The 26,794-nt window shown below is 42.4% G+C and overlaps 1 protein-coding gene across 1 annotated transcript in view; it reads left to right on the forward strand.

Annotated features, from left to right (window-relative positions):
* The first annotated feature begins 1,350 nt into the window (after window positions 1-1,350).
* Window positions 1,351-26,794, forward strand: part of ITIH5 (inter-alpha-trypsin inhibitor heavy chain 5) — a 112,027-nt gene continuing 86,583 nt past the window's right edge. The window contains exons 1-3 of the mRNA XM_002717611.6: window positions 1,351-1,567; window positions 12,821-12,865; window positions 25,869-26,032. Of these exons, the coding sequence (XP_002717657.1) occupies window positions 1,478-1,567; window positions 12,821-12,865; window positions 25,869-26,032 (299 nt within the window). The 5' untranslated portion in view covers window positions 1,351-1,477. The remainder of the gene's footprint in view (window positions 1,568-12,820; window positions 12,866-25,868; window positions 26,033-26,794) is intronic.

Below are 26,794 nucleotides of genomic sequence, written 5' to 3' on the forward strand. Positions count from 1 at the left end.
CTCCCACGCGGGTGCAGGGGCCCAAGGACTTAGGCCATCTTGTACTGCTTTCCCAGGCCACAGCAGAGGCCTGGATCAGAAGTGGAGCAGCTGGAACTTGAACCGGTATCCATATGGGATGTCAGCACTGCAGGCGGCGGCTTTACCTGCTACACCACAGCGCCGGCCCCTGTGTTTTTATCTAAATACAATTGTACTGTGTGGCTGTGGCTTTGAGATCCATTTTTCTCCTTTGGAGTACACAGTCAACATTTCCGTATTGCTATAATTCATCATATCTCAGAGGCTAGCTCAGCCATTATCTGGGTTCCTCATTTCCCTGTTCTTGGCCTTTGAGGTCTATTACTCACCTCATCTATTTAGGTGGAATTGTCATGGAGACATCAAATCGTCCCCGTGGCAACTGCGTTCTGGAAGATGAAATGAGCAAGCAGCTCCAGGTATCTTATGTATCCACCAGACAAAAAGATGTCACTGGGACTGGTTGGTAGATGCTTGTACCTACGGCAGGATGAAAATGTCACCAACAGTTTGTAACTAATAAATAGCATTTGGGGCTGGCGCTGTGGCGCAGTGGGTTAACGCCCTGGCCTGAAGCGCCAACATCCCATATGGGTGCCGGTTCAAGACGCGGCTGCTCCACTTCCGATCCAGCTCCCTGCTATGACCTGGGAAGGCAGTAGAGATGGCCCAAGTGGGAGACCCGAAAGAAGCTCCTGGCTCCTGGCTTCAGATAGGCGCAGCTTCGGCCGTTGCGGTCAATTGGGGAGTGAACCAACAGATGGAAGACCTCTCTCTCTCTCTCTCTCTCTCTCTGTGCCTCTTCTCTGTGGAACTCTGACTTTCAAATAAATAATCTTTAAAAAAAAAATAGCATAAAAATTAAGGGTACTACCACACCTTGTGCTTATGCCAGCACAGGATCAAGGGGACAATATTGCTGGTACTCTTTGCACCAGAGGTGGTTGTCCTCTGGCCAGAAGGAACAGGGTCTCCTGTTGGCTTCAGGTTATTAGGGGAGGGAGGGCAGACTGTACACGGAAGGCCAGCCTGGCCTTTCCCGCTTTCTCCGGCGACAGAAATCAACCAAGTCCACCTTGCCGGAAAGGTAGAAAGGATTGAGGGAAAGAGGGTGGCAGGTGGAAACGGAGCAGGAGGCTCCACAGAGGAGGAGTCTGGTTCCTTATCAGGATGGGAGGGCAGGGAAGAGGTCCCGCGGGGCCAGCCGAGGTGGCCCCAGCTGTGCGCGCGCTACACGGGCGGCCTGGCTCGGACTCTCGTTCGCGGAGGCGAGGGCGGGGCCTCAGGGGTTGGGGCTCAGGGAGGCCGGGTCCAGGGTGAGCGGGCGATGCCTGAGGAGGCGGGGCCTCGGGGAGGCGGGGCTGCAGCAAGTCCTGCAGCTGCCAGAGCGCTCTGAGCGTTGTGCCCTGCGCCTCCCGTCCGGCTCCCAGTGCGGTCGCCGCGCTCTCGCCCAGCCATGCTCCTGCTGCTGGGGCTGTGCCTGGGGATGCCCCTCTGCGCGGGGTTGCAGGAAGAGGCGCGGAGATGGGGTGACACTTCGGAGCAAGTAAGTGGGAGAGCCCGAGGGAGCCAGGGAGCCCGGGCGCAGCTGGGATCCCTTCCCTCCTCATCCCCAGGCCCCGTGGCTTGTGGACAGCGTCCCCCTGACGGGTCCTGGATGTGAAGGAAGGAGGCATCACCTTCCCTCTCCTTCCCCCTAGTCGCTGGCCCCTGCTTCTGCCCGGGAGTGTCTCCACCGATTGAGTCACTTGCGGATCCCTTCTGCACCCTCTGCTCGGGTCTTCTGCAGAATTGTGCCTGGGACCTCCAAGTTCTGCAGACTAAGTGTTCTTCGTGGCTCTTGTTATCTGTGCGCATTGCTGCCGGTCGTTTTGTGAACTCCCCGAGTTCCTTACAAGTTTTCTTCTCCACCACGTGTGTGTGTGTGTGTGTGTGTGTGTGTGTGCGGGGGAGGGGGGTAGTCTGTTGTGACTGTTGCTCCTAGCTCATGCGGGAGAAAGGCCAATCTGGGAAAAGTTCCAAACTCCCGGAAGGCTCCGCTTTTCCCATCTGAAAACTAGAGAAAACGAATTTTTCCATTCGGTTCTTATCAACGATTCGTCAGTTAAACGTGGCTACCGGGTCGCGCCAGCACCTAGAATCAAAGCGGATGGCAGTTCTGCTGGTTGAAATTGGGTACATCTGCCAGGACTTGCGTTTTAAAGGGCTTTGTCCACAGGTGAACAGATCCTGTGCACGTGCAATCTCTAGGAAAGCTCTTTGAAAACCGCAGATCAAACTCATACAAAAATGATTGCAAAGATCTTGCGTGAGAAATGGCTATCGCCATTACACAGTGCGGTCCACACACACCGTCATGTAAATGATATTTAAATTGTTTAGCCTAAAGCATGTTTTCGCCTGATGGGGCAGAGAGGTTAGTAGGCATGCCACTTTGCTGCTTTTCAGCCCCATGTTTCCAAGGGCAGATCTGGAAGATGGAACCTGCCTGCTTGTCAAATGGTTATTTTCATGCTACCTCTTTTAACTTGCTTATCTGTAAAATGGAAGTCAGTGCAGTTCTCCTTCAGAGTTATCAGAAGGAAAATCTGCTAAAAGTTCCAGGAGGCTTCATGGCAGTGTAGGGAAAGTGCAGCCTTGGGATTCAGAGAGACAGGCTGGATTCCTCTGTCTCTTCCAGTTCTAGCCACAGCACGGAGGACAGCTCCTGTTGGCAACACTTGTAAGGATTCAGCGAGTTTGTGTGAAGGCACAGGTATACAGTGGGCACTCAGTAAATGGTAGATGTTTTAGTAAGTGGAGAAGGGCATTGGCGTTGGCTTTGATGCCAGGTTCCTTGGAGATGAGTCCTGATTCGGTCACTCACCAGCTCCTTGGGTACCTCAATGTCCTCTTCTGCAGATTATGGAAAAGCAATGGGGCTGTGAGGATGGAAGGAGTTAATATACCTAGTGTGCCTAGCGCAGGCTCAGCCCCTCTGTTAGCTGTGGCTGGTAGGCTTCTGCAGCAGGAGCACTGAGGAAAGGAATGTGGGGTAAAGATATGGAGACTTTGTTGAGGGGTGGAGGGAGGAGAGTGTGGGAAGAACTGGAAACAAAGATTCTGTTTATGAACTAGGAGGACAGATGAAAGCTCTAAGGTCCCCAAGTCCAAGGAGGTTTAACCCTCTCAGCTTCTCTCCTTGGAAAAACACAAATTTGGTCCATGCTGTCATCAATCCACAGCAGTATTTATTTATCTGGGGTGGCAGTGGGGAGAGTAAGGTTCAATGAAAATTTGCATTCATACCTTTTAGCCCTAGGTTTTTAATTTTTTATTTTAAAATTTTCTTTTTAAAGCTTATTTTAAAAGTTTTCTTTTTGGCATAGATCTTAAGAGCACAGGCTCCAGAACCAGACTTTGTGGGTTCAAATCCTGGCTCAGCACTTACTGGGAGTTACTTAATGTCTGTAAGCCTCTATCTCTGAACAAGGGTGATGAGATTAAAGGATTTAATTAAAGCCTTTTAACTAAAAGAATTTTGGAGAGTGAAAGAACTAACATACTTAAATCTTGGAACAGAACTTGGGAATGTAGTTAATGTTCTATTCTCCATAATTATGGTCTTCAAAGTTCTATGTAAACTTAATTTTAAAATTGAGCACAAGTTTCTTAAGTAATTAAGTAAGGAAGGGGAGGAGGCATTTAGCATAGTTGTTAAGACACCACTTGGGATGCTTGTATCCCATATTAGAACCCTGGGATTGAGTCCTAGCTCTGCTTCAGACTTTAGCTTCCAGCTAATGTGTACCCTGGGAGGCAGCAGGGTGATGGCAGCAGGTACTTGGGTTCCTGCCACTCAAGTGGGCAACCTCAAATGAGTTCCTGGCACTTGGCTTCAGTGTGACACAGCCCTGGTGTTTGCAGGCATTTGAGGAGTAAACCAGTGGATAGAAGATCACTTTCATTTTTTTTTTAACAGGTAGAGTTAGACAGTGAGAGAGAGAGAGAGAGAGACAGAGAGAAAGGTCTTCCTTCCGTTGGTTCACCCCCCAAATGGCTGCTACAGCTGGCGTGCTGTGCTCATCCGCAGCCAGGAGCCAGGTGCTTCCTCCTGGTCTCCCATGCGGGTGCAGGGGCCCAAGCACTTGGGCCATCCTCTACTGCCCTCCAGGGCCACAGCAGAGAGCTGGACTGGAAGAGGAGCAACCAGGACTAGAACCCGGCACCCATATTGGATGCTGGTGCCGCAGGCAGAGGATTAACCAAGTGAGTCACGGTGCTGGCCCCGAAGATCACTCCCTATCCTTGTCTCTCCTTGCCTCTCTGCCTTCCAAATACATAAATGTAAACAAACCGATAAATTTAAATATAACAAGATATTATATTTGAAGGTAGCTGAATATGTCTATTATGTTGCAGTATAATTTACTTTTGTCATTTACCTTTCATTGGAAATATACCAATAATACCTTAGATTCAGTTCCTCCCTCCAACCCTTACTGTCAGCCTGCCAGTAAATATTATTATTCACAGTGGAGTGATTATGAAGAGTAGTGGTTTTGCAATCTTCAGTGTGCAAAAGTCATTCAGAGAGTTCACAGATTCCCAGGGTCCACTCCAGTCTACGTAGATCCATTGGGCTTGGGGTGGGCATCTTGATGATTCTAATGTAGGTGATGCACAAACTACACTTTGGATAGCATCATTTTCAGGATTTCAGTCTTTCAGGAGACTAGTGTTGTAGAGGAAATCTCCTTGGATAAAGTCAGTCTGCTGCTTTGTGTGCTTTGTAAGTTTCCAGTTTATGATTCCTTCAAATAAGCTTAGCTGTATTCATGTTATTCCAAAAGCAATTTGAAGTTTACAAAATAGTAATAGCCACTGGTTACTGAGTGTCCCTTATGTCCCACAGAGCTTGCTAAGGGCTTTATGTAAAGGTAATAAGAAGAAGTAAAGTGTTATGGCTCATAGCACTCAAGTCGACCCAGACTGCCTGGGTTCAAATGCGGGCTCCAGCACTTACTGGCTGCATGTACTTGGGCATGTACTACTTACCCAGGTCTCAGTCTTCACATCTGTGAGATAGAGTGGTTTGTAACTCCTACCTCAGGCAGGGATGCCTCTGGGTTTCAGGAAGGGAGTAAAGTTTCTACAATGTGCAGGGCCCTACTCAAGAACACGAATATCAAATTGTGACTACCATATTAGATACTAAAGTGAGCATCTATTTAGAATGAGAAACAATGCATTAAAAATTATATCTTTGGATAATCTGACAAATCCTACAAATATCGTCCATTTTTCGGGGCCTGTGACAAGTCATAGATTCTGAAACTTATATTTTCTTAGCTTTTAAGTGATAATAATAGGACATTCAATAAAAATAGTTAACCCTGTTATATGCTATTATGGTTGCATGAAGATTAAATGAGTAAACTGAGGCACAGCATTCGCAGGTATTAAGCACTAAGGTTGTATTAGCTCTTTTCAATATTTCTGTGCATCGTAGCTAAAGCTGTGACCACACTCAGTCTCAGTGTGCTTTATAAAAGATAGGGAGGCCCACCCAGGGGAAGTGACACACCAAAGTTACTCTGTACACAGCCTGGATTGGTGCCCAGCTCTACTGACTGCCAAAGCTGGAGCTCTCCATGAATTCTCCAGATAACAGACCACATACAGATTTATAATTTAGTTTAATTTGTCTAAATACAATTTTTATTTGCAGCTCCAGCCACATAGATAGCGTAGCTCCTGGTCCGTAGACCAATACCTACTTGTCATCATTCAAATACCTCTTGTGACAAAACTAATTTCCTGAAAGAGAAATTCGGGATTTTTAATTTCTTGTAAATTCCCTCTCAGAAATCTTTGCATTTGGATGAAAAAAAATGGAGACTTAAGACAACTATTTTTTTTAGCTCTTTTAAAAAGAAAACCAGATCCCTCAGTAATGTCTCCCTTATGTGCACAGATATGATTGTTCAAATGGAATTGGAGAGTTGAATGGGGAAGGAGGATGTTGTGGGAGAAATTCCAGGGATTTTCTCACTCCTCAAACAGCCATAGCTTGTTTCCTGGGGGCGGAGAAGGGTGGGGGAGTCCTGGCAACTGGGTGATGAGTTGTATGCAGCTTCGTGTTCCTAACTAGCTCCCTCCCTGAAGTTTTGCGTGCTAAGATTTAAGAAAGTTTTGTTTAATGTGTTGTCAGAATGTGGTCAGTCCTGCCCGCAATGCTTCAGTATCTGAGGAAGAGCAAGGCTGATTCAGGAGGATGTGCACACTGGATGACGACCTGGATTTTTTTGGGGGGGGCAAAGGGAAGTGGCGTCCTGAACCACTACATTATTTTCTCCAAGCAAAGTCTATTTCTCTTATTTTTCGATAAAAGCAACAGGGCAGCCTAAGGCCAATTTATTTTTAACTTTAATCTCCTGATTGGTGTTTGTTTGGAATTTTAGTTCAAATTTGAAATTTCTTCTTCCATCCCTGAGGTGATAGGCACCCCGTATTGCAAATGGTTAACAGCTGAATAACTTGCAGAAACATTATTCCAAAGGAAGAAAAGTTTTGTGTGGGTGGTATAGAATTACCTAATTGGGACTATTCCCACACTACTTTCCACGCAGATGATGAATGGCATCTCAAGTGACTTTCCAGCATCTAGCCTTGGTTTTGTTCCAGGTCATTAAGGTGGCTTTCTAAGGTAACAGACTCTTTTGGTGCTGGGTCTTGGGTTCAGAATGTTAGAATGTCCTCAGAAGAATGGGGACCAATTGGCAGATTGAGTTCCCACGGGGAACTCAACAGGAGCTCAGAACTTTAGTCCATTGGAGAAGTTCTGTTGAGGCTGGCCTAACTGTAGCATCTCTTGGCCTGTAATGGGACCTAGAGCCATGGACCCAGTAATAGAGCTCAAAAAAATAGAGATACACTCTGCCTTTACCTGTCTTTCTATCAACCTGAGTCACTAAAGCATCCAACCCAGAGGGACTAAGTGTCCCTCCAGGCACATTCTTTCTCCTTGATGGACTCTGGGAATATTTTAAGGGCATTCATTTTTCTCCCTTTGACACTGTGATAGATCCTAGAGGAAAAGAGAACCTCTATTGCTCAAATGCAAACATTGAAGCAGCACTTGCAAAACTTTGAAATCTATAGTTGTACTGATCGACAGTGGGATGGACAGGGGGATTTGAAACTCCACAGGCCTGGTGTCACAGATGTGCAAAGGAAACCTTATTTTCTGGTTCCAAATGCTGCTTGGTCCGTGGGAGGTAAAGAGGCAGTGGCAGATGCATGAGCTGAGTATTTCTGAGCATAGTTCCTGTCCGCAGCTGATTCTCTTTAACCCTCTTTATCCCTTTCATCCCACCCCAGCAAACATCCACACAGTCAGTTCTAGACGTATCTCCATCATAAAGACTTTTTGGTCACTCAAGAATACAGTGAAGTCCCTTTTTTCCCATTTTCTTTCTAATGTAAAATTTACCTGGGCCAGCGTTGTAGCCTAGTGGGTAAAATCACTGCCTGCAGTACTGACATCCCATATGGGCACCGGTTCAAGTCCCGGCTGCTCCACTTCCAATCCAGCTCTCTGCTATGGTCTGGGAAAGCAGTATAAGATGGCCCAAGTGCTTGGGTCCCTGCACCCATGTGGGAGACTGGGAAGAAGCTCCTGGATCCTGGCTTTGGATCAGCACAGCTCTAGCCATTGCAGTCAGTTGGGGAATGAATCAGCAGATGGAAGACTGACCTCTCTCCACCTCTCCTCGCTCTGTGTAACTCTGACTTTTAAATAAATAAATAAATAAATCTTTAAAAAAAAGAAAAAAATTACCTTGTCTATTATGTTATCTTGAATATATACAAACACATATACATACAAATGCTTATGTATGTTGAAGTTAAGTGATATGGTCCTTGATATTGAATATTGTGGCTTATTTATTTATTTTAAAGGCAGAGTTATAGAGATAGAGGGAGAGACAGAGAGAGATCTTTCATCCTCTGGTTCACTCCTCAAATGGCGCCAAGAGCTGTGGTTGGGCCAAGCTGAAGCTGGGAGCCTGGAATTCCATCTAGATCTCCCACAGGGTGGTGGGATCCAAGCACTTGGGCCATCTTCCACTCCTTTCCCAGGCACACTAGCAGGAAGCTGGATAAGAAGTGGAGCAGCTGGGACTCAAACCAGCACTCTAATGGGAGGCCAGCTTAACCTGCTGCAACATTGTGGCATGTATTTCTTAACAAATATTGTGGTTTGATGCTGGATAAAGAAGTTCAGCTTGCTGGAACCAAAGAATCCTATTTGAGCCATCTCTTAAGTCTAGGATTTTAGGCCCAAGCGAGTGGGTAGAAGCTCTACGATGAATATACCAGGAGGGCTGGAAGTCTGCTATTTCTCTGTCCCCAAGCCCTGCCCCCAGTTTCTTATAAAGCAACGGGGAAGCACCCAAACAATTAAAAAAGGAACAGGAATTCCTAACTAAAAAAAGGATGATGGCATTGGTGCCATTTCTACTTCCAGTTCTAACTGGCACCAGGAAATCTGTGTGCACCAGGATGTTTTGCACGTGGGTCAGCCTGAGTTTAAACTTGGACTGAAGTGTAGCCATCAGAATCCCCAGAGATGTCAGATAGTCATCTCAAAAATGAAAAACCAACTTCTCTCTTTCTGCTCAAAGCTTGCTCACTTTCTTGGAAAATCTACTTTACAAGGGAGGAAGCTTCAAAGAAAATCCTTTAGCTCAACCCCAGAACTTAATACCACAGAGGGGCTGGGCTTGCCCTCTGATGGTGGTTGTTACAGGTGGTCCCCAACCTACTCCACAAGTTTAAGGAGGGGAAAGGCGCCAAATGAACCTGCAGAGCTGGTGAGGAATTTTCCCAGCATCTTTCCCCTGGCTCTCCTATGTGGGCTTCCCATACAGCTCACCTCATTTTAGAAATCAGAAAACAGCCTCCTCCTGAGTATTGTTTGACTCTCCTTTGGAGACAGGGTTGGTTGTCAAGCTAAACCCTGTACTATTTCACTCTCTTTTCATTCTATCAAGTAGAAAACCCTAGGATGGCTCAGGATTATAATATCTGCAGGTCAATAGTGTGCATTTTTCTTTTCCCCAGGGGAGAGAAGCGAAAGAATGGGGTTAAAAGATTTTCTATTATAGTGTCAATTTTCAGAATGGAAGTATCTTTATCATTGTTTTCTGCTACGGAAGTAATATATGCTAACTTATCAAAAGCAGAGGTAATACACATTCTGCAACTAAAAACATGTATACTCGGGGCTGGTGCTGTGGCGCAGTGGGTTAATGCCCCGGCCTGAAGTGCTGGCATCCCAAATGGGTGCCGGTTCGAGTCCTGGCTGCTCCACTTCCCATCCAGCTCTCTGCTATGGCCTGGGAAAGCAGTAGAAGATGGTCCAAGTGCTTGTGCCCCTTCATCCACGTGGGAGATCCAGCTCCTGGCTTCAGATTGGCACAGCTCTGGCCATTGCGGCGAATTGGGGAGTGAACCATCGGATGGAAGACCTCTCTTTCTCTGCCTCTCTTTCTCTCTGTGTAATGCTGACTTTCAAATAAATAAATCTAAAAAAACAAAAACAAAAAAAATGTATACCCACAAAAATGGGATCATGTTGAATATAGCGTCTTGTTATCTGCTTCCGTACTTTTCAATGTGTTGTGAATATATCTGTCAGGGTAGGCTAGGATGTGCTGGTGTGACAAACCAATCTCAATTTCTTAAATAGCAAGCTTCTATTTCTTGCCCATACAGCTTGTCTGTTTTGGGTTGGCACGGGAGCAAATATGCACACTGCAGTCACTCGTGAATTTGGGCTTGTTGGAGCAGCTCCCACTTAAATATTGCTAATTACTGTGCCAGAGGGAGAAGAGTTGAGGAGAATCCAACATCTGCAATTTGATACTTGGCCCAGAAGTGATGGATGCTACTTAACATTCATCACTTACTGACCAGACCGAGTTACACGGCCCCACCTACCCACAAGAGGGTAAATGCTCCTGACAGAGAGCTAGAAAAATATTTGGTGCGTAACATTGAAGCCCAGGAAAATGAACATCTGTTGATATCATAAATATAGATATACGTCAGTATTTTTCTTTTTTTAAAAGATTTATTTTTGTTTATTTGAAAGGCAGAGTTACAAAGAGGAGGAGGAGGTGGAGGAGAGAGATATCTTCCATCTGTTGGTTTACTCCCCAAATGGCCTCAATGGCTGGGGCTGGGCCAGGTTGAAGCCAGGAGCCCAGAGCTTTCTTCAGGTCTCCCCTGTGGGTGCAAGGGCCAAAGCACTTGGGCCATCTCTCGATGCTTTCCCAGGTGCATTAGCAGGGAGCTGGATCGGGAGTGGAGCAACCAGGTCTTGAACCGGTGTACATGTGGAATGCCAGTGTCCCAGGCAGAGGCTTAACCTGCTATACCACAATGCCGGCCCCTGCACCATGATTTTCAACAGCTGTGTTGAAATTAATCAATGTATCATGATGTATTTAACTGAACTTTTTTCTTTAAAGATTTATGTATTCATTTGAAAGTAAGAGTTACAGAGAGAGAGGGAGAGACAGACAGATGTGCTGGTGTGACAAACTAACCTCAATTTCTTAAGTAGCAAGTTGCAGAGAGAGAGAGAGAGAGAGAGAGAGAGAGAGAGAGAATCTTCTATCCACTGGTTCACTTCCCAGATGGCTGCAGTGGCCAGTGCTGGGCCAAGCTGAAGCCAGGAGCCTGGAGCTTCATCTGGGTCTCCCACGTGAATGACAGGGTCCCAGACTCTTGGGTCATCCTCTGCTACTTTCCCAGGCCAGTAGCAAGGAGCTAGATAGGAAGTGGAGCAACTGGCACATGATCTCATGCCCACAGGCAGCAGTTTTACCCACTATGCCACAACACCAGCCTTTAACAAAACTACTTTTAAAGGATGTTCTAGGCTGTTTCCAATTATGAGCAATTGTTTGAAAACTTACAAAGAATGTTCTTGTTCATTAAATTTTTTCTACTGGTTTCCCCCACATATTTTTTTTTTGTAAGCAGAATTTATAAATTAAAAAAATATGCTTACTAGTGAGAATATAAAATGTTAATTTATTTGAAAAATAGTTTGGCAGTTTCTTAAAAAGTTCCATTTACCATATGTCATAGGAATCTCACTTCTAGGAAAACAGAAAACATATTTCCAACACAAAGGATTGCTTGTGAGAATTCATTCAGTGTTCGTTCAGGTTCTATATTATTCATTATAAACAAAAGGTGGAAGTAGCCCAAATGTCCATCAACTGTGAGTAGATAAAATATAGTACTGTATGTCCAGACAATGAAATATTATTCAGACATAGAAAGGAATGAATCACTTATACATGCTGCAACATGGACGAATCCTGAAAACATTACACTAAATGAAAAAGGCCACATGATATGAAATACTCAGAAATGGGCAAAGCCATGAGACAGAGCAGATTAGCGGTTGCCCAAGACTGCGGTCATGGGGAGACTGGGAGACGGTAGCTAAACAGTTTCAGGATTACTTCTTGGGGTAATGAAAATATTCTAAATTGATGCGGTAATGATTACACAACTCTGGATATATAGTAAACAACATTTGTGTATTTTCAATGAATGAATTTTATTGTGTGTAAATTATAGCTCATAAAACAGTTTTGAAAATATGCATAGTGTCTAAGCATAGTTTTCAAGTTTTGATCTACATTGTCAAATTGCCCTCCAAAATATAAAATGTAGTACTTGTAGCATTAACATTTTACATTTCTGTTATTTAAACAGAGATTTGTCAAGAGTAATGTTCAACAACCATTAAGACATTTGCTTTTTAATTAAAACATGTTCCTTGCCCTTTAAAGATTTTTACTAATTTGAAAGAGGGAGGGGGGGTAGAGGGGAGAGGGAAGGAAGGAGGGAGGGAGGGAGAGAAAGACAGAAAGAGAGAGAGATCTTCCATGCACCCATGCACTGGTTTACTCTCTCCAAATGCCCACAACAACCAGGGCTGGGCCAGGCTGAAGCCAGGAGCCTAGACCTCAGCCTGAGTCTCTCATATGAGTGCCATGAACTCTAGAACTAACTTGAACCCAACGTCATTACCTCCCAGGGTGCGCATTAGCAGGAAGCTGCAATTGTAAGTGGAGCTGGAACTTAAACTCAGGGACTGCAACATAGGATGCAGGCATCCCAAGAGATATCTTAGCCACTGTACCAAACACTAACCCCACTGAGAGTTTTCAAGTAATCTGGAGGGGACTGATTAATTATTAACGTGATTTTTTAAGATAAAAAGATGATTTGAGTACCTTCCCATATCCCTTTTCTGCAATAAAATAAAACAAACAATCCAGAAAAAGACACAATAAGAAAAATCAAGGTAAGTCCAATTTTGCTTGCAGAATTTTTCCTGGCATTTTTGAGTTGAATAGTGAGCCTATCAGATTAAAGCTGGATGGTTTTCCTCTTTGCAAAAGACACAATAGCAAAGGGCTTAATTTCAAGATGAAAAAGAAACTGAAATCAAATGCACATATTCCAATTATCTTTTTGTTCTTGTCATTTCATGCATTCCCCTCTAACAGACTTAAGAATTATTAGCCAAGGAGGTGATGTGGGTTCATGCATTAAGAGTCAACCAGGTCTCACTGAGATGAATTCTAACTGTGGCTGGGAACAAACTGATAGAAAGTCAGAATGACTTTTTAGGATGGGTGAATTTGAATTTATTCGTACCTCCTTATATAGCCATTTAAGGATGACTTCCCAATCATATTTCATGTCTCTTCTCTTCTCATAGGTTGGACTCAGGATCCCCAGGCAAGTGAGGCTGTTGCAAAGGCTGGTACGTATCCTCAGGGTGCAACGCAAAATTCAATTTGCTCATTCTTCTTTATTTTGAACCCAGTACCAACATTGCTTAAGGTCCTCTGAAGCTTTTCACGTTGCTTATAGAAGAATCCTATTCTGAAACTGCATGGATGATTTTTTTTAAAATAAGGATTTGTTAAGTAGTTTTTTTTATTTCTGGAAAGAGACCTGATTATTTTAGCAGGACTATAAGGACAAAACATGGAGTTTTGCAGATTAAAAAAAAAAACTTTCTAAATATAGCCTTTAAAAATGACACCATTACTCAGGAAATCAAGGTTTCACTGTGAGCTATAAACTAAAGCAAAGCACTCAGAATCCACATTTATAGATTAAAGCTTCAGATGATGGAAGTTGCAGAGGTGCTCAGTGCATGTGGAGGCTAATAGATTGGAACTTGGACAAATGTGCAGAGACTCTAAGGCTTATCTGAAACCATTTATGACAGTGTATGCTGTGAAGGAGCCGAACGTGGTGACAAGCCTTTAGGTTCTGGCGAGGCAGTTACCCAAGCCTTCCCTACCTCTGGCTGGTGTTTGAATCAATTCCAATTTCTCACCACTACTGATGTCACCATCATTACCATGTTGTTTGGACTGGGGCCCTATATTCTTTTTGTATTTTGCTTGGTTTCCTCTTCCTTCCCGTACCTCAAATCTGTTAGCCAAGCATTCATTCTTTCATGTTTTTCTCCATGTTCACACAATAGTAAACATATATGTACATACACATGTCGAGAATTGTGATGCATCTGAGATTTTTACCTTGATTTCCAGCTAGTAAGACAGTTTGTTCCCATTTCATGGATGCTGGCAGAAAGTGGGAGATTCCTGGATCAAAGACAAAGGATGACTTTTATTCACAGTAATAGCAGCAGTCAGAGTCTTGGTAGACAGAGCCATTGGTGCCATTCCCATATGGTGATGAAGAGAGGGCCAGGTGACACCTCCACATGCAATTGGTTACATTATATTAGAACAACCTGCCTGATCTTTGCCCTGGAGGGAGATATTTTCTTTATTATTTGGGATAACTTGCCCTCTGCTCCAGAGAGAGACATAACTTGACTGCAAAGGCTGTTCACAATACCAACATTCTGAAAGAGTTCAGAACAAAAGCAGCTAGAGTCTCTCCTCATAAAATGTGTAGAAATATCCGACTTATAGAGAACAGCCTCCCAAGAATGCATCTACACCTAGCAATGCTTAGGTTAATAACTGACTGCATATATGACTGTGGTCTCCAAGTTCCATCACCTAGTGACACGGTAACTATCTTAGTCATCTGCGCACATTCTGTGATGTCACACAATGATGGAATTGCCAAGAGATTGTTTTCTCTGAACGTTATTCCTACAGTTCAATAATGAAAGATTGTAAATAGGAGGATTTACAAAGTTCACGGAAGCATCGAGTGAAAGATAACAGGCATTTTCCCATGAGCTTTCTGAAGCTCTTTCATACATATCTACTCATTCATTTAGTCATTCATTCAACAATATTTTTTGACTGCCTGCTGCCTGTTCAGTCTTGTTTTAGGTATTGGAGATACAGCAATGACAAAACATATAAAAGACTTTTATCTTCCATGGAGGTTGAATTCTAAAAGGGGCAGAGACAGACATCAGAGACAGATTCTTTTTCTTTTTTTCCCCAAAGAAACCTTTTATTTAAGGAATGCAGACTTCATGCATCTCATAAGTACAACTTTAGGAATATAGTGATTCTTTCCACTATGCCCACCCTCCCACCCCTCCTCCCGCCTCCCCTCCTCCTCCCTCTTCCCTTGCTAGTCCCATCAGAGACAAACTCTTAATTGAGGAGATGACCAGTGCCACAGAGAAAAATAGAACAGCAGTGAAACATAGGGAGGGGCATCTCAGACACATTTGTGTATCTGTGATTTCTGATCATTGCTTTAAAACAGGGTGGGTATAGAAGGACAGCAAAGATTTACTGAGTGTGTGCTATGTGCCGGCCATTGTTACAAGTACTTTGTGTGTCATAACTCAGTTACTCTTATGGCAATTTTTGAGGCATTTTACAGATGATAAAACCAAGGTTAGAGAGCTTGAGTAACTCTCCCAAGATTACACAGTTGGTGACAGGTGGCAGAGTCGGGACTGAGTCCCAACAGTGCAGCTTTGCAGGCCATCCTCATCACTAATACCCCAAACAGCCACTTCTGTTATACAAATGTTTCTATTCCTTACTATTTTCTTTTTTAAAAAATATTTATTTTATTTGGAAGGCAGAGGACAGAGAGAGAGAGAGAGCGAGAAAGAGAGATTTTCCATCTGCTGGTTCACTCTCCAGATGGCCACAATGGCCAGGGCTGGACAAGGCCAAAGCCAGGAGCTTCATCCAGATATCCCACGTGGGTTCAAGGGCCTAAGCACTTGGGCCATCTTCTGCTGCTTTTCCCAGGCCGTTAGCAGGAAGCTGGATCAAAAGTGGAGCAGCCGGGACACGAACCGGCACCTGTATGTGAAGCCGACATCACAGGCTGGGACTTTACCTGCTGTGCCACAATACCGGCCCCCTTATTCCTTATTATTTTCTCCAACAATACCTTACCTGGCTCTATGCATTTAAAAAATGGTCAATAATATTTCATGTTGTGACATACCATAGTTTATTGAGTTTTCTACTATAAATGTGCTCTCATTTTGTTTCCAGTCTTATCCCTCTTTTGCAATGCTGCCAAAAACTTCAAAAAATTCTAACCTGTGGATGCTTTTCGCTCTATGACTTAGTATATAGGTGCATTTTAAATTTTGATAGATGCTGTCAGATTATTTTTTAACTACTCCTAATGCTATCTATATTACTTCAATTTCTATCAGTAATGATGAAAATGCATTTTGCTGTGATGCTATGTGCCATTAGTGTAATTACTCTTTTTGATTTGTTGTTAAATACAAAGTGATATCTCATTTCTTTAATTTGCAATTCCCTGATGACTTACAGATTTGGACATTTTAAAATATATTTGTTAGATGTGCAGAGTAGTTCTTCTATGTTCTTTTCTTAGATCCTTTGACCATCTTTCTGTTGTGCTATTTATCCCCCAATTGTCGATTTGTCAGAGATTTTTCTATGTTATAGCTACCCTCTGTCTTCTGGATTATAAAATTTTCCCACTAAAATATTTGTCTATTAACTTTATTTGCCATGTAAAAACTTCTTTTCTTTAGTTTTCATTTTTTTTAATTTGAAATGTGGAGGGAACAAAAGAGATTGAAATACATAGACAAAGATCTTTTATCTGCTTGTTCACTCACCAAATTCTCACAATAATTGGAGCTGGGCCAGGTGGGAGCCAGGAACCAGGGCCTCAATCTAGGTGTTCATGTAGTTGGTACGGACCAAAGGACTTGAGCCATCACCTGCTGCCTTCCAGGGTGCATACTGGCAGGAAGGTAGAATCAGGAGCAGAGACAGGGATCAATCAAACCTAGGCGCTGTGATATGGGATGTGGGCTTCCCAAGCCCCTGATAATCCACGGCATCAAACGCCCACTCCTGCCATATTTTAAGTTCCTAAGTCACAAAGATTTTCTTGATTCCCTGGCTTAGACTTCCTCAGAAATCTCTTTTAATTTAAAATCTCACATTTACATTTTAGCATGAACTTTATTGACAGAATGATCTTTCCAGCAGTGTACCTGGCACACCACCACTCTCTTGTGTGAATGTCTTAAGTGAGGCCCCGTCGCCTGTAGGGTAAACCCCAAGAACATGTAAGGTCCTGAGTCGTCTGGCTTCTGCTTTCCCTGGGCCTCCATTTACTCTATGAAGTCTCCTTCTGATCTGTGCTCTCGCCATTCCCCACTACTTGGAGTTCTCCAAATGTTCCATACTTCCGTGAATGAATAAAATGTGTGTGGCAACAGCTGGTCCTCTCTCTCCTTTGCCAGGATCATAGGGATTTGCTTGATTTTATTCTTAATTGATTACATACCCCTTTCATGAAGTTCCCTGGCTCACACACACACACACACAGTATTTATAGATTGAAAAGCAGGGTTATCTTTGTGTCTGAGTTTCCATGGTGCTTAACAGATACTGGCCTGGTTTTCCTGAAAGGATTCTTGGCCACTGTTTAACCTCCTGATAGCAGGCTTTTTTGGTGATAGCTTCTTCAGAGCGGATTTTTAAAATTTGTGTCCCGGATTTGTTTTAATCAGGTATGGTAAGAATCACAGGCACAGTGGTTGTCATGAAGGAAATTTATACTCACATATCTCTAGAAACAGGAGCTGCGCCATACGATGCAGGGCCACCAGGGGAAGCAGCAGGGGACAGTCAGGAGGCAGAAGGGGGCAGATGGCAAGTGTGGCTTTTCACACTTTCATTAGGGTTTTCATGGGCAGGATTGGGCAAGGAAGCGTAGGAATACTGAGTAAGCTTAAGTTTGGATAGTTTGAGTCATATTGGCAGGCTCTGGACTGTAGGAGTTGTCCTCATTGTCCAGTTTCTGGCCCTGGGATGATTTAGAGGGAGAGAGAGTTTGATAAGAGGAGGTGGCTGGCGGTGTAGTTTGTAAGATGAGATGGCTGGGGTATGGGCTTTTGAGTGTTTAGTTTGTACTTAAAGGCATGCTCACTGGGGAGTTGTCTGCCACTTCTAGGAGTGAACTAGCTCTACAACAGGCAGTCCTTCCTGGGTCAAAGCACCAAATACCAGAGCATCAAGAACATGAGAAACATGGTCAGTACAGTGGACAGCATGACCCTGGGCTTTGTCACCTGTCAGAGTGCTAGTTGCATATGTATCTAACTCCCTAGACCCAATTCTAACCACCATGGTGTGTCCTTTTCAGATGTGTAGAGTGGATTTGTTTCTACATAAAGATGATAATCGCATTTTATATTTCTTTTCCTCAAAATATCATGAAATATTCCTAAGGAGAAGGTATTGTCATAAAAAGTTGATTGAGAGTTTTTTCCATCTTCTGTCTATAGAGCAGTGAAATGATTTTCCTGAAGTGGTAAGTACAGTTCTCAGGGAAGTGTCCTTGTCTTTTGCTTTATGTAATAACGTTGATTCTGCATGTTGGTTTTCTCAAGAAGTGGCATTAAGGTTACTAAAGATCTTTAGACCCTGAGTCAGCAAAATGCCACACTCTGGTCTTTTCTTGTATAAATGAGGGAGAATAGAGTTAGATGACGTCTAAGGTTCTCTTCTGCCTCCAGCATGCTTTCTTCTAGTGATCACGAAAGAATTGTTAGACCAAAACAAAACTGCAAAAGGTTAACTTTCGAGGAAGAGACCCTGAGGGCCACTCATTCCCCAGCTACATTTCCAGAAGGCATCTTGGGTGATTCAGGACATCCTCTGGGTGGCTTGATTTTAAATGACTCAACATGAGTCATACAAAAAACCTTTGGTCCAGTAAGCAGCTAATTAAGTCTCTCCCTGCCTCAAACTACTTTCCCATCTGTTTTGCCTTTGTAGGAAAAATTAATGAAGAAATCCTATTATGTCATAGGAAGATATTTTTTGCTCCCTATTTTCCAGTTGACATCCCAAACAACATTTTTTACTTAGATATAAATACAGGAAGCATGTTGCATTTTTAATAACTATGCATTGGGAAAATTGAGGCAACTGTTTCATATCCTTCCTCTGATGACAAATTTTGATGAACCTCTGCCATCCAAAGTTCTGTGCTTGTGTTCCTGACTGCTTTACCTACGTGTCCAATGTACTCCTCACAATGTGCTCTCCTTTCTAACTAAACTGGTCTATCCACTGTCTCATCTCAGGCACGTGCTCTGGTTCATTCCCACTTCCCTCGTTTTCGTGTTCTTAGAACATTCTTTTTGTTCTCTTTCATCAAATAGAAATTCGACATCTAGTTTAAAGTCTTTTATTGCTTTTACAGGCTCCACTGATTTATCTTGCTTCAAGATTTTAGAAGGTCTTGCAGTCAAAGTCTTATTGTCTCTCTGTATGTGTGTGTAAGAGTGAAAGCTTTATATATATATATATTATATATACACAGATATATATATATATATATCTGTGCATTTTCCTACCTATCTCTTCCTATGTTGTTTTGTATATTTTGCATTTTTCTCCCTAATGTGATTATAAGTGCCTTGAGATAAGGAGCTATCTGTAATATTTCTCCCCAAACCTCCATAAACTTTAGTCTATAGTGGTGCTTAAAAAGTGCTAGTTTATTACTTTTCTGTGTGTGTTGGGGGATAAATGTTTTTCTTTAATTGTCTAAGAGAAAGTTCAGGTTTGTAAATGTTTTTAAAAGTTGTTCTTTATGCTAAGAGCTGTGGGTAAGATGAAAAAAAGTCACGGCTTCCTGTTCTCTGGTTGTTTCCGATATAGACAGAGTAGGGGTAGAGAATCTGTAGCCAGGGCTCTTAAAGATTTTTACATAACTGATTCTGGCACTCTGGATTAAGAGCACTGCACCAGAAGGGCAAGGCTATGGTAATAGCAAGGACTCCTGGGAAAACAGTAACTGGGCAGAAGCAGTAAAACTAAAATAGTTTCTTGAAACATTCCTCGGTCTGTCTCTTGGGCCCATAAATTATACTTCACATTCTCCCTGATGGAACATTGTAGAAAATTTTACTTGTTCCATAAGCTTAAGGTAAGACATAAGGTTACTATAATAAACTGAATATTTTTGTAGGTATCTTTTAATTGTCGCATTGTAAATTCGAGGAATTATTGCATATCTTATGAATAAGAACAAAGCAACATGACATCAACAATAGTTCCTGTGTGCCAAAGGAATAAGATTTTCAATTATTTTTAAAATAGACCTGGACAAAGACTACACTGAAGGAACTAAATTTTACTTGGAATGCTCTATAGCTAGAACCATCAACTTCTGTTCAACTAACATGAAACTTCGCAAGGGTTCCCCTCAGAAGTACTCTACTTTTGTGTCAAAGAGTTAAATAGCACGTCAGAGTATGACAACCATTTAGAATACATTCAGTTTAGTGACCTATGGCTTCAATGTTTAGAATTTAATGGAAGATAAAGGAGGCTCATAAGAAACTTCTGACTCAAAAAAAAGACTATATTTGGTTTACTTTTGGAGCTTTACATCTTACTGGTTATCTAGGACTTATCACCTTTATAACATTCAGAGGTTTTGCCTGGGGTTTTAGATTCACTGCCTCTGATCTTATGACCTGGGGAAATCACACAGTAAGTAGCTTTGGCTATATTGGTGAAGTGAAGGGATTGGACTTGAATGTCTCTTTTTCTTTTTATTTTATGTTTCTTCTTTATATTGTAACTTCTTCCAAAAGGATTTCAATGACATTTTTGATGTGCAGAAGTCTAGTTTACAAAGCGTAAAAATGATCAGAAACAATGTAGAACTTGAAATAATTAATAAAATGCCTCAATTCCACGCAAGGGCAAGCCACACTAAGGTAGGGTTGTAAATGCAAATGTTTACAAAGATGACGTTCATGTTCCAAGCTTCTTTTGATGTATAAAAATCACCTGCAAAACTGAACAGGTGAAAGAAGCAGCTTTTTACCGTATCATTTTTGTGGAGCAGGAATTTGGGCATAGCTCAGCTGGGTGGTTCTTCTGGTTGATAATGTTGATGGAGGTTACTCAGTGGTATTCAGTAGGCAGATGGCTGATCTAGAGGGGTCGGTGCAGCTTCACTCACAGCTGGGATGACTGAAGGTGGGCTCAGCAGTTGCTGTAACTACATGGCCCCACCAGTGTGGCAATCTCAGAGTGGCTGGATGTCTTACATGGTAATACAAGATTTTCATTGTTCGGAAAGACACAGACAGAAGCTGTGCGGCTTCTTGGACCAGGATTTAGAATCCTGGGAGATCACTTCTAGTACGTTCTATAAGTGAAGCAAATCACTAAGGTTCAAAATCAAGAAGAAATTAATTAAACTCCACATTTCAATGGGAACAGAAGTAAACAATTTGTGACTTTAAACAAGTATTGTTTTTCTTTTAATGTTTTAATATGGTAAAATACATATAACTACCATCTTAGCCATTTTTGAGAGTGAAGTTCAGTGGCAATAATACATTAATATCATTGGGCAACCATTGCCACCATCCATTTCCAGAACTCTTTCATCTTGCAATATTGAAATTGTATACCTATTACAATCCTACTTTCTCTCCCCACCTCAAGTTCCTGGAAACCAGCATTCTACTTTTTTCTCCATAATTTTGACTACTTGAGGTACCTCATGTAAGTGGAATTATCCAGTATTTATCTTTTTGTTTCTGGCTAATTTTTTTTAAAAAGATTTACTTTTATTTATTTTTTTAAAAAGACTTATTTTATTTATTTGAAAGGCAAAGTTACAGAGAGGCAGAGGCAGAGAGAGAGAGGTCAGTCTTCCATCTGCTGGTTCACTCCCCAGATGGCTGCAATGGTCAGAGCTGCACTGGTCCGAAGTCAGAAGCCAGGAGCTTCTTCCAGGTCTTCCACATGTGCAGGGGTCCAAGGACTTGAGCCATCTTCTGTTGCTTTCCCAGGCCTAGCAGAGAGCTGGATTGGAAGTGGAGCAGCCAGGACTCGAACCAGCGACCATGTGAGATGCAAATCAGGACAGTTTCTCTTTATGGAAGGATATAGCAAACACCATGAAATAGTACCTCTGGGGAACGGGATTGTGAATCCAGCGTGCTAGGGAGACTGACTTTTCATTTTATATTCAGTGTAATTTGGAGTTTTTATTGTGCATATATTGTTTAGTAATTTTATAAAAGCTAGTTAAATGACATTCCCTTCCTCCCTCCCTCCCCTCTCCCTCTCATTGCATTTTAGAATTGCATCTATGAACTATATTAAATCTATTCTTTTGTGTTAATATCACATTAGCATGAAAATAATTAAGAGAATGGAAACAACAACAGCAACAAGAAACTGACAAACAAAAATAAAAATATAAAGAAATAAAATAGGGGAGTGAACCAATGGTAGAAAATCTCTGTCTTTATCTCTCTGTCATTGTGAATTTTAGGAAAATAAATCTTAAAAAAAGAAATGAGATATACTTTTCTTTAAAAAATAAATAACTAGTTTAATTTTAAAAAAAATAAATTATTTATTTATTTGAAAGGTAGAGTTAAAGAGAGAGGGAGTGACAGAGCTAGATCTTCCACCCACTGACTGATTCACTCCCCAAATGGCTAAAATGGGGGGTCGAGAGGCTGGGCCAGACCAAAACCAGGAGCCTGGAGCTTATTGTGGGTCTCCACGTAGGTGGTAGGGGCTCAAGCACATGGGCCATCTTCTGCTGCTTTTCCAGGCCATTAGCAGGAGTTGGATCAAAAGTGGAGCAACCAGGACACAAACTGTAACCCATACAGGATGCCAGCATTATAGGCAGCTGCTTAACCCACTATGCCACAACACTGGCCCACATAGTTTAAATTTCAAACAAAGTGGAAAGTGATAAAACTAGAATTTTCTGAGTACATTGGATTTCTCTTTTAGCCATTACTCTTATTCACTTTTCAATGTATCTATTGAAATCAAAGTGAATGCAGATTTGGAGCTAAAAGTCATATTTAGGGGCACTGTGGTGCAGTGGGTTAAGCCAGCTCCTGGGACACTACATCCCATATGAGCATCAGTGCATCCTAGCTGCTCTACTTCTGATCTAGCTACCTACTAATGTGCCTGAGAAACCATCAGAAGATCCATGTTACCCACAGGGGGGACCTGGATGAAATACCTGGCTCCTGGCTTTGGCCTTCCTAGTCCTAGTCATTGTGGCCATTTGGGGAGTGAACTCATGGATGAAAGATCTCTGTCTGTCTCTCTCTGAGTCTCTTCCTCTCTCTCTGTAACTCTGCCTTTCAAATAAATAAATAAACCTTTAAGATATATTTAGCCAGCACCACGGCTCACTAGGCTAATCCTCCGCCTTGAGGCGCCAGCACACCGGGTTCTAGTCCCGGTCGGGATGCCAGATTCTGTCCTGGTTGCCCCTCTTCCAGGCCAGCTCTCTGCTGTGGCCCGGGAGTGCAGTGGAGGATGGCCCAAGTGCTTGGGCCCTGCACCCCATGGGAGACCAGGAGAAGCACCTGGCCTTTGGATCAGCGCGGTGCGCCGGCCGCAGCGCGCCGGCCGCAGCGCACCGGCTGCGATGGCCATTGGAGGGTGAACCAACGGCAAAGGAAGACCTTTCTCTCTCTCTCTCTCACTGTCCACTCTGCCTGTCAAAAAAAAAAAAAAAGATATATTTAATCATGCATGAATTTGAAACAGGATGAATTCTGTTTCAAGGAAGGGCACAGATAAAGTAAACATTTCATCTCAATTCATGGTTTTAATCACCTTAGGATTCTTTTTGTGAAAGAAAGTTTAATCTTTATTGTCTTTACTGAAATGCATTAAGTGTTTTTAATGAGATCATTTAACAGAAACATTTGGTTAAACTCCATCTGGAACTTCTTTTTAATCCAAATCATTTCCAGGGAGACAGATTTTCTCCTAAGGAGACTAGATTTTCATAAAAGAATATTGTACAATCCAATTATTTCTGAATTCAGGAATAATTTCTTAAGCCCTAAGATTTTAATTCTTACTTTTGGCTCTGCCTTGGGTCTATGGATCTCATAAGTGGATGTCATTGTGGTGATTTATTTAAGCCCTCAGTTGGCAGATGAAAAATGTATGAAGAGGTCCATCTTATTAACTGATTTGAGAATCAGTTCTGAAACTTGTGCACACATCACAGCCACTTGCTGTTCAAGCACTGATGGTTGGGCCCCTCCTCTAGGTTTTTGATTCTCTGGATTTTGGACAGAGTCCAAGAATCTGCATCTTTTACAAGTTTCTGGGTGATATGGTTGCTGCTGGTCTGGGGACCCCACCTTTGAGAACCACTGCTTTGAAAAATGTCCTTCTCAGACCAAACTGCAGAGTATCGATTCCTCTTTTGGGCAAAAATTTTTCAAATATTAATATGCTCAGATTTATTTAAAAAATTGGATCATTATTTAACTGAACTGCATGCTTTTATCTCTTCCAGCTCTGTGGTAGAGACATATATCCTTATTTTGTCTGGCTTTTTTTTTGAATTACTAGTAGTCCTGACACTTTGTATTGATCAACTCTGATATTCTCACAGGTTTGGCCCTGATTCTTGCAGCTCATGCTCTTGTGAATATTTGAATATATTCTCAGATCTGCTTGATATTTAGATTCACTTCTCTAATATCCCCTGCAAAATATCTCCTAAGCTTTTTGTGGTTTTCTGGGCAGAGTGTGATTTGAGTCCAATGTTTTGAGTAAATATTTTTTGGTGGAATAAGCTTCTTTGGTCATTCTTTTGAAGCAGGGTTTTTGATCACCTTTTACTTCAGGAAGCAATGTGCCTTGCTATCAGCAGGTCATAGTCTTGCATCTATTTTGAAAATGAGCCTAAGGCCAAAAGGAAATTAATAAAGTAGAGGAGTATTGAAATAAACATTGCCCCTGGTAGACCACAGACCAAACAGGAGAGTGTAGAATCCTGTCAGAGTAAATCAGCTCTATTTATTGTTTGTTGAGGGTCTACTGTATGCCAAAGACCAGGCTGGGATTTGAGCCTGCAAAGATGAGTAGAGTCTGTCCCCAAGGGGCAGCCAGGTGGTCTTGCATAATGTGATGAGAGTGAATTTTGGAGCAAGAGGGATTGAATTCAGCTCTCATTTCCATTACTTGCTGGCCAAAACCAATAGATACCCTCACTGAGCTTGAATTCCTTCCATCTATAAAGTCAGAATAAAATGTCTACTTCATGTATCTATCCCAAGACTGTAATGGGCTAGTGCTTTGTCTTAGTCTGCTTCAGCTTCCATAACAAATTACCATAGACCTGAATGCCTAAACAATAGAAATTTAATTTTCTTACCATTCTGGAGGCTGCAAAGTCCAAGATCAAGGTTTGGCAGGGTTTGGTTTCTGGTGGAAACGTGTTTCCTGGCTTGTGGATGGTCATTTTCTTGCTGTGTACTCCCATGACCTTTGCTTGGTGTGAGTACATAGAGAGACTCAGCTGTCTATCTAGTACCTCCCTATTATGATGGCGCTGCTCTCATGATCTTTTGTAACTCTAATTACCTCTATAGGTTCCCACTTCTAAATATTATCACATTAGGAATTGGGACTTCAACATATGAAGTAGGGGGCGGGGCATAGTCAACCCATAACATGCCTGTCAATTGCTTAGCCAGTTCCTGGAATCAGAGCATTGCTTGGTTAGTAGTGGCTTTCTTCACGAATGTTTCTTTCTTTCTTGAGGTTTATGCTGTCGTCAGATGTAGCACTATTGTATAGGCTGGGAAAATAATACTGAATAATTTTATTGGATTCTCAAATTTTGTACCATCAAGTACTATTCATATAAAAGATTTTGGGATGAATTTAATTAGCGCACTCTTGGGTTTTCTTTTTCCTAGAATCTATCTCTTCAAATACACTCTTGAGTTCAGTATTGATTCCTGTTTCAGATGAATCTGTAGTTCAGATGGGGAAGCCCTAGTGTATAGTCTATCTAAGTGGGTACTGAAGTGAAGTTGAGCATAAGAGAATTTGTTTAGCATATTCTGATATTTCAATTAGTTCAGTGATCCTGTAAATGTGATCTAAAAGTTGATAACAACACGTATTGTGCATGCCACATACTTTGCTTCTAAATTCATATAACTTATTGAATATTTAAGCAATGTGTATTTTCTATTAAATTGAAAATCTTCATTGTGTTCATTCATTAAAGTTAGGTTAAATATTTGCTCCTATGTCATGAATTGGTTGTTCACTCAAAGTTGATTTTACAAGTCAAAGGAATGAAAAATTGGGAAATCAGGACAAGGCAAAGAAGAGACAGGAATCAGGTGCCAAAGGCTTTCTTCGTGAACAAAAGACCTGCACTTACCCACCTCCCCAACCCAAAATTGTCTGAACCATGCTTTCATGCCTCACAGAGAATATTGTGTGCTTTAATTCCAACAGAAAACCAAGCCCTTGATGACAGAATTCTCGGTGAAGTCTACCATTATTTCTCGGTATGCCTTCACTACGGTTTCCTGCAAAATGCTGAACAGAGCTTCTGAGGATCACGAAACGGAGTTTCAGATGCAGATTCCAGCTGCGGCTTTCATCACTAACTTCACCATGTAGGTGACATGCTGGGAGATGCTTTCTGTGTGGGGTAGTCAGGGTAAAACTGAGGGGATGTGAGGTCCACAGTCTTTTGAGTGTTTGTTTCTCCATGGATGGTGTATGCATCAGAAGGTTGACTCACTCCTTCCTTCCTTGCTCCCTCCTCTCTTTCCCCTTTTCCTTCTTTTGTTTCTGCTTTCAATGATCTCTTCTTTCCTTCCTATGTCTTTTCCTCCTCCTTTAAAAAATCTATTTGTATTTATCTATTTACGAGAGGGAGAGAGAGAGAGAAAGGAATGTTCCCATCTGTTGATTCACTCCCCAAATGCCTGGCGCAGCCGAAGTTGGGAGCCAGGAACACAGTCTGGTCCTCCCATATGGGTGACAAGGATCCAGGTACTTGAGCCATCACCTGCTGCCTCCCAGGGTTCTGCATCAGCAGGAAGGTGGAATCAGAAGCCAGAGCCAGGCGTTGGATTCAAGCACTTGAAATGCAATGTGGATGTCTTAGCCAGTGCCTTCACTGCTAGGCAAAATGCCTGCCCTCTTTCCTCCCTCTTTTCCTTCCTTCTCTCCAACAAATGAGTGTCCACAATGGGCCCTTTACAAGAGGATTGAGGTACTTCTATGGAAAGGGCAATATTACTCTGCTCCAGAAATTCCAGTGGGGAGACATGGTCAATAAGTAAGTAAACTAATAAATGAGATCATCTCAGACAGTGAATGTAATGGAGATAGCAAGTAGGATGGAGAGGCTTCTTTGGGTCGAGAAATCA

This window comes from Oryctolagus cuniculus, chromosome 13, assembly GCF_051225735.1.
Source record: "Oryctolagus cuniculus isolate XC-2025 breed Fujian yellow rabbit chromosome 13, ASM5122573v1, whole genome shotgun sequence".
NCBI classification, from domain to species: domain Eukaryota; kingdom Metazoa; phylum Chordata; class Mammalia; order Lagomorpha; family Leporidae; genus Oryctolagus; species Oryctolagus cuniculus.